At 39.3% G+C, this 12,391-nt stretch overlaps 2 protein-coding genes across 2 annotated transcripts; both read left to right on the plus strand.

Moving 5' to 3' along the window:
- The first annotated feature begins 1,964 nt into the window (after positions 1–1,964).
- Positions 1,965–9,117, plus strand: LOC104430687 (G-type lectin S-receptor-like serine/threonine-protein kinase At1g61370). Its single transcript, XM_039305203.1, has 10 exons — positions 1,965–2,014; positions 3,147–3,202; positions 4,510–4,680; positions 4,787–6,019; positions 6,094–6,195; positions 6,381–6,598; positions 6,673–6,883; positions 6,974–7,211; positions 8,371–8,521; positions 8,617–9,117. Exons 1-10 carry the CDS (start codon positions 1,965–1,967, stop codon positions 8,917–8,919), a joined length of 2,733 nt encoding a protein of 910 aa, XP_039161137.1. The 3' UTR covers positions 8,920–9,117.
- Positions 9,118–9,765: 648 nt separating this feature from the next.
- LOC120289840 (G-type lectin S-receptor-like serine/threonine-protein kinase At1g61370) lies at positions 9,766–10,904 on the plus strand. Its single transcript, XM_039305204.1, has 3 exons — positions 9,766–10,000; positions 10,091–10,285; positions 10,696–10,904. The coding sequence occupies exons 1-3, from the start codon at positions 9,766–9,768 to the stop codon at positions 10,902–10,904; spliced, it is 639 nt and encodes a 212-aa protein (XP_039161138.1).
- The last annotated feature ends 1,487 nt before the right edge of the window (positions 10,905–12,391 follow it).

The following is a 12,391-nucleotide window of genomic DNA, read 5'->3' on the forward strand; positions in this document are numbered from 1 at the left end:
TTCAAGCCCGTAGGATTGAACCCAATAATTTTGGCCCAAGTTCAAGTTGTTTTCAGCCCAAAGTTTCTTCGGGCTTGCGAAGTTCTTGGCCCGGCCCAAGTTCAGCAATTTCAGTCTTCAAGCGGGGATTGAACCCAATAATTTTGGCCCAAGTTCAAGTTGTTTTCAGCCCAAAGTTTCGCAGTTTGTCCCAGTGTCTTCGTTTTGTGCAAGTGAGTTTTACTCACTAATGCTTTATTAGTAGACTAATATGCCTAAGGGTTATTTAGATTTAATTAATTGCAATTAGGTGGATAGGTTAGATTAAAATAATTAAATTAGAGACTCGTCGATGCATGTTAGTTAAATTGATGGTGTAATTAGTAGGTAGACATGTCCTATTAATTATTGAATGCTTCTTGGGATTTTTCCCGTCCCTTATTGGGTGTTAATTAAGCTAATCGGGCCTAGGTGAAATTTTTAGGAATTAAATATTAATTTTCGAAATTAATTATTTAATTATTTATTTCCCGGAAATTCAACTAGGGTGGCCAGTGATCAGAATTTCAGGCTGATGATCGTGGTGCAGTCCGTTTATTTAATTGAGCTTTATATTGTGCTAAATTGAATTTATCATATTTATTTATTTATTTAATTATTTATTTATTTAATTAATTTCCGGAAACTGGGATGGCCGGTGACCGGAATTTCGTGCTGATTGTCATGGTGCAATCCGTTTATTTAATTGAGCTCTACTTTGCGTGGAATTGAATTGATTGTGCAAATTAGGGATTTATTCCAAATTGAATGAAATTGAGTGATTGATTGGTTAATGGCCGAGTATGACTATTTAGCATGGATGAGTTGTAAAGCAAGAGGGAACTATGAAAGTGAATTGGGGAAATTCTCGGCTGAGACCAATCAGGACCGAGGTAATGAGACATACGTGGTTCGATGAATAAAGGATATCACTAGTGAAAACGGCGCCTTAAAGAACGCACAAGTGCTGTCTATTATATGCAGCAGTATGGACATACGTGGTTCGGTGATGGAGAGTATCACTGGTGAAAACGGCGCCTTAAAGAACACACGAGTGCTGTCCATTATACACGTCACCTTGGCAGAAGTAATGCCCGAGAGCATTGATGAAGCTCTGTGACTAAGTGTACTGCTGGGGGTGTGATGATGGGAAGTGAAGTGACCCAAAGATGGTCCAACTGACATATGAATCGACTAGGTCGATTGATCAATGAGTTGATCCAGAGGTTGTGAATTGATTGAATGTTTTAACGCAATATATGAGGCATATGTGCATAACCTTAAAATGCAAGTTGGAAACTGATGTCAAGATAAGTCATCTAACTCGTGTTATGCTAGGTAACTTGGTGGTATATTGGTTTCCTAATTGAGTCTTAGGGGGTAGGAATCGCTGAGACATCGTCTCATTGGTTGTTGTAAAAAACCAATTTCAGGCCCTTAGGTGGAAGATCTTAAAGAGGAAGATTCCAAGAAAAGCCTGGTGAGGAATCATAGGAGGGTGAAGATGATGATTTTGAGTACGACTTGCAGAAGGATTTAGACCCCCTCATTTTGAAAACTTTGTGAATATTTGTAGATTTGTTAAATCAGACCTTGGTGAATAGTATTGTGAAGTTTGAAAGCCTGTTATGCTATGTATAAAAGTTTGGTTATGCGTTTTCAATATGAAAATATGGCCTTGCTTTTCTATCCCATTGTTTTATTGTTTTGGGATTTATAAATGCTTCCGCATATGCTTAATAAAAGAAATGGTCGGCGATACATAGTCCTAGGATATCGCATTTTAAAATCGACCAAGTAAAAGGATGTGTGCATGCCCAAGGATCGGGGCGTGATAATATATATGTGAAAACTAAAATTAACTCACGAATATGGTTTTTGACGTAACAACAAGCTTTGCTTTGGAACTCCAAAGTTAATCAAGCCTAGGCTAGGGCACTACCAAGATGGGTGATCTCTTGGGAAAGTGCCTACCTGTACGTCAAATGGCAAAACTGTAAGGTTTGGTATGGGACGGGCCAAAACGGACAATACCTTAAGTAAATTAATCCAAAGATGTCATAGTATATCCTAAGTCCAAAATTAGATGGTGAAGCCTTGTTGAGTCATGTATAAGCTAAAACCGATCTCCAAATGTTCATAAGTTTGTGTCGGTTATTTAGACTACTCATTTTGGGATCTTGTCCCACGTGGACGAGGCCATCTTGTTAAAATCATCATCCAATATTTTCGTGTTTGGACTCTTGCCAAGCGTTGAAGAATAGGATTTCATCAATTTTCTTCTTATTTTATCATTACCATGGTAAAATTCTACTGAGATTTTTATACATATTTCAGATGATGCCTCTTGTTGCTATAAGGCTGTGACAATCTACAAGTCAATTTCAAATTAAATGAATGGGATAATTGCACAAATAGTCCCGAACTTGTTTCAATGTGAAAGTCATCCTTGAACTTTTAATTTATATATTGTGATCCTTGAACTTAGGCTCCATGTGCAACGTCATTCCTTGACCTTTAATTTGTTTAATGTTTAAAAGTTAATCGAGCACATTAAATATTTGATCAAAATTTAGAGATATTGAGCAAATTTAAAGTTCAAGCCAATTAGATCAAAGTTCATAGGTTATTTACGTTATTTTTCCCAAATGAAAATACAAAAGAAAGAATGACAGTTGTCAAATGACCGGAATGAGCTTTTAACTCCAAGTTAACCTTACTTGACTCAAGCGCAATCAGCGCAAAATTTGTAAATGATCAATGGTTAACCCAACCCAAAATAAAAGCAATTTGAATATGGAAGAACCAACTTTCGGAGAAGAAAAAACTTGAAGCATACAAACAAAGTCATAGCAACGAGGGAGAGCGATGGCTTTCCTTTATGTGAGTGTAAGTTCTCAGAAATTTTCGGGAGAAAAATAACACAACTACCATAAATTCCATACGTCGCTTATTTGAGTGTTATAACTTTTTGTTCAATTACTTAACTTGTATATCAAAGTAAAATCGATCATTTGAGTGTCATTTTGTGCAAATCATCCAACGTGATTTTTTTAATTAATTTCCCATCCAACGTTGATTTTTTTAATTTTTTAATTTTGAATTTTGTTTTTGTTTTCCTTTTTTAGGCCAGCGAGGGTCACCGGTGGTTCCCACCCGAACGAGGCCTTTGCAACTGGCAAGGGTAGCCGGTGATCTTGACCGACCTTGAAAAAAGGGCAAAAAAAGGAAAAGAAAAATTCAAAAAATAAAATAAAAAACTTATAATAATTATCATCACGGGTTTTAGCTTTGTAAACTTAGGACAAGTATCACGTGCCATGTTGTGAATACTCAAATGCGTTCATAGTACAAGTGTGCAAAAAGTCCTTTCATTTTTTGCTTTGTGTGGCTGAAACAAAGAAGTCAACAGGAATTCCATGCACATGAAAAAACTTATAATAATTATCATCACGGGTTTTAGCTTTGTAAACTTAGGACGAGTATCACGTGCCATGTTGTGAATACTCAAATGCGTTCATAGTATAAGTGTGCAAAAAATCCTTTCATTTTTTGCTGTGTGTGGCTGAAACAAAGAAGTCAACAGGAATTCCATGCACATGCTTTGCTTTTCCAACTCAGCTAGGGCCTAATGATTTGAGAAAAAAAAAAGTAGGGCCTAATGATTGTTCTCCTTTTTGTTTCGTCAAATATTGCGTGGCCCAGCTTGACAGAGTTGAATAAAACATGCATGCTGTTCCCGCTTTCTTTCTTTTTTTTTGGATAAAAAATAATAAATATATTGAAAAAAGGGTAAATGTACAAAAATCTCGTCACCAACTCTTCCCACTTTTTTTTTTTTTTTTTGGTAAAGATAAGAATATATTAAAGGAGAGTTAGCTATACAAAAACAGCGCCAAAAACTTTGACTCATAATGCAAAAGCAGAATGAATGGAAAGGGAGTCAAGAAAAAAGAACCAGAACAAACACAAGAACACCAGCCAAAACAACCGCCACCAACTCTTCCCACTTTCTTTATCTCCTACCCATGCAGAAAAATAAATGCAAAATGGAATCCATGCACAACCATCTCCTTTTCACAATTATGGCTGAACATAAATGCAATCAGGAGTAGTTGGACCGAAGGAGAAATTCCACGGAATCATGAGAACGGCCGGTCTAATTTATTTAGACTAAATATTATTCAATAAGCTCAAATTTGAGACATGTTTCAACATACCATATAGCCGGTCATTACTCTATTCTTGTATACAATAGAAAGAATGGGTGCATTCGAGTTCAGCATATGAATTCAATCTCCTAGAATGTCTCGATATCCTGCCATTTATAGGGAAAAAGGAAAAGAAGCCACAAATACTTCTATTGGTTCAGTAAGATCTAAATATTACCTATGAAACCGCGTCAACTTTGGAGAAGTGGAGAAGAAAAGCCCAACCATGGCGGGCCATGGAGGCTATACTTTCAAAAATGATTGCTGTTGGGAGCTACAGTTCCGACTCAAACCATTTTACTATCGCCAAACGAAACTCTTCTGGTCATTAAATACCACTATCCCGAAGGAATATTGGCTTTTTGTGAGTGCACTTACACAGAGGATCTAAGCACTGTAAGCTTGGCTTACAGTAATCCCATTTTTATCCTTTTTGATCTGCCTATAACAGGTGAAATTTCCCAGGCAATTTTCAAAAATGCTTCCTGAATTTGTTCATCATTGTTCTTATGATTGTGTATTTGTGTATTCTTTGCTCGTCTGCTCCCTGTTTCAAGCACTTCAAAGCAGCACAATTTACAATATAACTTCATCAAGGCCACTCATTCAGAACAAAACCCTTGTCTCTCCTCGTAAAATCTTCGAGCTCGGGTTCTTCGCGCCTAATGGATCAGAAAAGCAGTACGTAGGAATATGGTACAAGAACACGACTTTCTCCAAAGTTGTCTGGGTGGCCAACAGGGACAAGCCACTTGGACACAAAGATCAATCTGCGAGTTTGATAATTAGTGGAGACGGAAATCTGAAGCTTCTTGATGGGCAACAAAATACTGTCTGGTCTACAAATGTCATGGCGAAGTCTAATTATTCTGCAGCAGTGCTTTCAGACTTTGGAAACCTTGTTCTTCAAGACGGGAATGCAAATGAAATGTGGGAAAGCTTCGATGAGCCAACCGACACTCTCCTGCCAAACATGAAGATCGGAGTAAACGTGAAAACAGGAAAGAAAAAATACTTGATTTCCTGGAAAGGTGAAGATGATCCTTCGCCCGGAAGCTTTGTCCTTGGAGTGACGTCGGAGACACCGCCTCAGCTTTTCGCTTGGAATGGATCAAGTCCATACTGGAGAAGCGGACAGTGGGATAAATCCAAGTTTAATGGAATGCCGACCATGAGCAACACATATCTGAGTGGCCATGAGATCCAGCAAAATATCGACCAGGGAACAACGTATTATTTCCGCAATAATTACAACAACTCCTTCCTTGGATACAGTTTCATCTCTTCAGAAGGATCTATAGAGTCTCTTCGTTGGGGCGATGGATGGTCAATAATCTGGGAAGTATCACGAACTAACCGGTGTGAAATTTATGGAACATGCGGTCCTTTTGGAGTTTGCAACACGTTTAGTTCACCTTTATGCAGTTGCTTAAAAGGGTTTAAACCAAGGTCAGATGAAGAGTGGAACAGAGGAAACTGGACCGGAGGGTGCGTTCGGAAAATGGAATTGAATTGTCAGAAATCCACACGTGCAGCAGCTATGACGACTGTGGAAAAAGACGTGTTCTGGAAAATAAAACATATGAAATTGCCTGATTCTGCTGATTATTTGTCAAACATAGCTGATGCAGAAGGATGTCGAAGTTGGTGCCTAGGAAACTGCTCGTGCTTGGCCTTTTCTTATGTGGATACTGTAGGATGTATGACTTGGTTTAAAAACCTCATAGATACTCAGCAATTCTCCAGAGAAGGCAGAGATCTATTTATTCGACTTGTGGATGTGGATAAAGGTTGGAAAGGTTGAATTAATTTGCGTTTAATCTTGCACCGCCTGTGGTTCTTATAATGTACTTTCCCAGTTCAGGTGTACCTACGAAGACAAAACTCATCATCAGCTTAAGTACTATTTCTGGCATCATGTTATTCGGAGCTGGCATTTCAGTGTGTGGTCTTTTCAAGTGGAGAGGTAATAAAAGACGTGCAGTTTATGGCTGTTTTAAGTGTGATTTCATGTTAACCGAGATGTAAGAATCTTGTATCATTGGTAAAGCAATGGCTTCAGAAGCTTGGCAATCACTACAATAGAAACACTTGCTTCTCATGTTCTCACGCTTATTATCAGTCGTTTTTGTTTTGTTTGTAAAATTGCAGGGAAATTTAGGAAAATGACAATCCCAAGGGTCCTTAATTCAAAGGCCACAGCCAACAGATCAGAGGAATTGCTGAGGGAAACTGCATGGAAAGAGCAAATGAAGCAAGGTGATGCATCGGAATTAATGGTTTATGATTTGGACAGCATACTCCTTGCAACAAACAACTTCAACATGAAGAACAAACTCGGGCAGGGAGGGTTTGGCCCTGTTTATAAGGTAAAGAAAAAGCCTTTACCGAGGGAAATCCAGAGATTATCCAAGATCTGATAGTTATGTTCGTTTGAAAACAGGGAAAGCTGAACGGTGGTAAGGACATAGCTGTGAAAAGACTTTTGAGCAGCTCAGGCCAAGGCATTGCAGAGTTCAAGAATGAGATCCTCCTGATATCCAAACTTCAACACCGAAATCTGGTGAGACTTGTTGGTTACTGCACTGAAGGAGAAGAAAGGATACTAGTGTATGAGTACTTGCCGAACAGGAGCTTGGACGCCTTTCTTTTCGGTTTGTCTCACTCTCTGAAGAACTTATTTCTGCTTTCAACAAAATACGGTACTGAAACTAGATATTGTTTCTGTTTACCACCTTGTTTAGATTCAAAAGAGAAGGCAAAACTCAGTTGGGGCATCCGCTTCGACATTATCCAGGGCATTGCAAGAGGGCTGCTCTACCTCCACCGTGATTCATGCCTCAGGGTCATACATCGAGATTTGAAAGTGAGCAACATTCTCTTGGACGAAAAAATGAATCCCAAGATTTCAGATTTTGGGCTAGCGCGGATGTTTGAAGGCACTCAAGTTTTCGTAAATACTCACAAAGTTGTGGGGACACTGTAAGCATTCTATCATCAGTCTTAAGAGTACTTACTCATGAGGCAATTTGTCACCTAGACAGCAGATTAGCAGTTTAATGTGCTCACCTTTCCCTTCATGCATGTTCCTACTAATGTCTTTTAATATGACCAAGAAAATTCTTTCATTTACATCCAACGGTTCCAATAAGCCAGTTATGAGGTGGCTAGTACTATCACTTTGAGGGGATGAATATGTGGTTAGGCACAATTAAAGCAGAATTTAAAACAATGAAGTTCAATATTGTGAAAGAACAACATTTGATGAAGACTACGCAGGGATCAGAACTACTATGTGCAATAAAATATCAATCAAAATGAAAGAGAGGTTAAGGGATAGAATATATTGCACATGACAGTTATAGTGGCAACAGTTATAGTAGTTCGGCTTATAGTAAGCTAACATCCACTCTCTCATTCCGATAGCCTATTGGCTGGATTTCAATAGAGAATCACTCAGAGATTACAGAGTCTGAGTACTCTCCAGAATGTGTGATCGTATCTTCTAATCTCACATAGTCACTCTAAATGACAGCCTCTCGGAGATTACAATTTCAACTCAGAGAGACGAGTATGAAAATGTCAAGGCTCTCTTTGAACTTTAGAATTATAGACTTCAAATCTTGTTTTCTTTTAGCACCATGATCTCCTTTTATACTCCTCAATTTCCAAGCTGACCATTGAGGATCATTCATCCAATCCACCCGTTGGACCTAAATGATATGAGAAGATCTGATTGCTACTTGGATCACAAGATTAGAATCTTCTTATGATTCCATTGCCCATACAACAGACGTTGGGTTTCCATAAGTAGAGTTCTTCGTTAGGTGAGAGCACCTCAAAAAGATTGTCATATGAATCGGGAATCCTTAAGGTTTTGTTAATCTTCAAAACATATTGGGAAGTTTTCTCAACAAGTTTGTTCATAGATAATTATAAACCAGTTCTATAATGCAAATGCTAAAAGGTATTAGAAAGGCAGTACTAGTTGATTTGGTTTCTGACCTCTCATGCCATCGTCCTTGAGTCTGAATTTTTGTTTGAACTGTATTTCGGGAACCTTCCATTTGTATAAGTTTTTATACCTTTATTATGATGATGGCATCCTAGTATGAGAACATAACATGTCCAAGTCATACAGGGGTTACATGTCTCTCGAATATGCCATGGGTGGGATATTTTCTGAAAAATCTGATGTTTATAGCTTTGGCGTACTGATATTGGAGCTTATCAGCAGCAAGAAGAACACAAGTTTAGATTACCATGGACAGCATCTCAATCTCCTGACCTATGTAAGCATCAGATCTAACTTCAAACTAATATCTCCATTCAGGTTTCAATCATCGGTAATCCCTGGGACAATCTAAAAATCAACCGGTTGTTACAGGTATGGCATTTGTGGTGTGAAGGCAGAGGATTGGCCCTAATGGATAAAGCCATTGCTGACGCATTTTCGCTGTCAGAAGTGATGAGATGCATTCAATTAGGACTTCTCTGTGTGCAGGAACATGCCACAGATAGACCCGACACGTCAGCTGTGGTTCTAATGCTAAGTGGGCAGTCTGATCTTCCACAGCCAAAGCAACCAGCATTTACATTTCAACGCTCAACGACTCATGAAGTCCGATCACAAGAAGAAAACATTTGGTCCAGGAATTCCATCACCATTACTATGGCTGAAGGAAGATAAAACTCTCATATGCATTGTCTCTGACCAATTCAACTTTCCCGGAATTGAGTGTTTGTCAAATTATCTGCTTGAATAACTAATCTGTCGTTGCACTATTACGTTGATATATGATGTAAACATAGAGACAGTGAGGGGTTCCCAGTTGCCATCGCTCTATTAGAAGAGTTTTATGTGTGCACGGAGGCACAAAAATTCAGAAAGTCAGTATGCATCAAGATAATCTCGATATGAATATGAATACTTTGAGTGTTCTTCGCCATGGAATTGGTATGACTGCGCATTCATTTTGGTTGTCAAAATTGATACCATTCTGATGTCAAAGCATATTCTTGATTTGCTCCGAGATGTCGAGTCATTTTGAGTGTTCTGTCCAATTTATGATACTCCCTCCTTGCAGTTCCAGTAACTTTTCCATCAAAGTTTTGATTAAGAAGTGGAAAAAGAAAAGGAGAGCAGGAAAGTCTTCCTATGGACCTTTTTGTCTTGGAGATGGCCAATCGCCAAATTATGTGATCCAGGATCATTGTCACACACCCCTATCCTATATAAAAATAAGCCTTCTCTGAGCGAAAAAAGAAAGGGAGTTCTAGGAAAATGACAATCCCAAGACTGCTTAAGTCATTGGCAACAGCCAACAAATCAGAGGAACTGCTAACAGAATTTGCATGGAAAGAGCGAATGAAGCAAGGTGACGCATCTGAATTGCTGGTGTATGATTTTGACAGCATACTCCTTGCGACAGACAACTTCAATGCGAAAAACAAACTTGGGCAGGGACGGTTTGCCCCGTTTATAAGGTAAAAATAAGCCTTCTCCGAGGGAAATACAGAGGTCGACCAAGATCTGATGGCTATGTTCATTTGGAAACAGGGAAAGCTCAATGATGGTAAGGAGATAGCTGTGAAGAGACTTTCGAGCAGCTCAGGCCAAGGCATAGCCGAGTTCAAGAATGAGATCCTTCTAATATCCAAACTTCGACACCGAAATCTGGTGAGACTTGTCGGTTACTGCAGAGAAGGAGAAGAAAAGATAATAGTGTATGAATACTTGCCGAACAAGAGCTTGGACTCCTTTCTTTCTGGTTTGTCTCACTCTCTGAAGAACTAATTTCCATTTTCAACAAAATATGGTACTGAAACTAGACATTGTTTCCGTTCGTTACCTTGTTTAGATTCAACAGAGAAGCCAAAACTTAGCTGGGCCATATGCTTCCGCATTATCCTCAGAGTCACAAGAGGGCTGCTCTCCCTCCAACGCAATTCTTGCCCCAGGGTCATACATCAAGTTTTGAAAGAGAGCAACATTCTCTTGGATGAAAAGATGAATCCCAAGATTTCAGATTTTGGGCTGGCACGGATATTCGAAGGCACTCAAGATTCGATTAATACTCACAAAGTTGTTGGGACACCGTAAGCTTTCTATCCTCCCACCTAAGAGTAGTTACTCATGAGGCAATTTGTCACCTAGACAGCAGATTAGACGTATAATGCGCTCACCTTTCCTCTAGTGCATTTTCCTACTTTTGTCCTCTAATATGACCGAGAAAACTCCTCCATGTACATCCAATGGTCCAATAAGTCAGCTCGCTCCGAGGTAATTGTAGACCAGCGCTGAAATACAAATGCTAAAAGGTACGAGAAAAACAGTACTTGTCGAGTTGGAAGTATCACCCTCCAATTTTCTGACGTCTCATGCAATCATCGTAGAGTCTATGATTCTTTGTTTGAACCGGATATCATGAACCCTTCACATGTATGATCTGTATACCTTTATCAGGAGTATGGCATCCTATGTACGAATATAACATGTCCAAGCCATACAGTGGCTACATGTCTCTGGAGTATGCCATGGGTGGGATACTTTCTGAAAAATCAGATGTTTATAGCTTTGGAGTACTAATATTGGAGCTGATCAGCATCAACCTGTCTACCGGAAAGCTTTCCTCAGGACTTTACCTAAGCAAAAGCCTAATGAACCGGCCTTGATTCAAGTTGGAAGACTGATATGATCAATCCAACCACTTCCACCATTGCCATGACATAGCAAGGCTTGGGCTAGCAGATCCTGCAATTTGTGCCGGGTCAAAACTCATAATAGGCAGCTGAAATAATTCAATGAGGAGAATAATAGGCAGAGCTATGATGCCAAAATCACAACGTCTCACTGCTAACAAGTCCGTCCGTTTAAGAAAAACTCATCATTCTCGTAGAAGAGATTGGCGCAACATAAACTGAACCCAATTCAGGTAACTGATGACCGTACTCACTTTTTCTCCCTCCATTTCCTTATGTTCATGTATATCACTTGGCAATAGTTACAAGGATATCATCTTGGTTTACATTAGCTTGCCTTTTAACTTTCGATCGTGACATTTTGTACAGTGAAAAATGGTTGAAACCTGAAATTTGTAATTAGAACTCGGAATAGGAGGAGCACTCGCCTAGAACTGGATGCATGCACACTTTTCCATTGAAAATCACAGTCGGTCTCGAAAGAGAAGAAGGTCAAATAGCCTAAATTAAAGAGTCGAGCATTGTTATATCCCTTCATATATTTGGGATTATTTGCTGGTTAGCGCAGTTACTTGCAACGGGAGATGTAAAAATGTATTAAGCTCTAAATTCATCTCACTTCCCAGGGCTATTTCAGTTATGGTGTAAGGTCATATCTAGTCTGTTGAATTGACTGTCAAGACATGGTGCATAAAGCAGGAAGCAAGTGTTTTTAACATTCATTCGCAAGCAAATATTTATTCTGTCAAGTACAATCCAGGATCTAGCATTCATGCTGCGGTGCGTATCTGCTTTTCTCAGTCTATGATTTAACCAATGGATTTTCCACTTTAAGACGTGAAATTCTGGACAGATCAACGAACCTTGTGCACTTTTGAGTTAAGTTGAGCTTGTTAACCTGACTTGACATTTACCTTAAAACATGCTCGAGAAGGAACATCTTGATACTATACACAACCGGGAAGTAAGACAAGCTCCACTGGTTATACATATGCGTCGTCATCATAGATTGTTGGAGATATGGGTGATGGCTCATCTCTCATAGTCATATCGTCAGTGTTTCCACAAAGGTCATCGCCAATCCTGCTGCTCGGCACTAGTTCGCTTCTTCTGACAGGAATGAGACCGATGAGGATGCAAAGTTCGTATTTTACTTGTGCCGGCATTGGAAGAACGATAGCGCAGCTGCAAGTAGTCAGGGAACGGTCAAGGTACTCGTCCTTGCGGCCTGAATGATCAGCTTAACGAAGAAAATAATAGGATTGAATCATGAAGGTTGCGCAGCATGTTATGCTGAGCTGTTAGGCATCAAATAAACGCTGGAACATGATTTTAATGTTAAGTCTCTAACTTCTGTTTTGAATAGAGGAGAATCGTTCCTAGCTTCCCAAAAATGTCTGGTTAATCATCATCATTAGTGAAGCGATAAGCTCTAATATGGGCCAGGCCGGGCCGGACCG

This window comes from Eucalyptus grandis, chromosome 11 (assembly GCF_016545825.1).
Source record: "Eucalyptus grandis isolate ANBG69807.140 chromosome 11, ASM1654582v1, whole genome shotgun sequence".
NCBI lineage: Eukaryota > Viridiplantae > Streptophyta > Magnoliopsida > Myrtales > Myrtaceae > Eucalyptus > Eucalyptus grandis.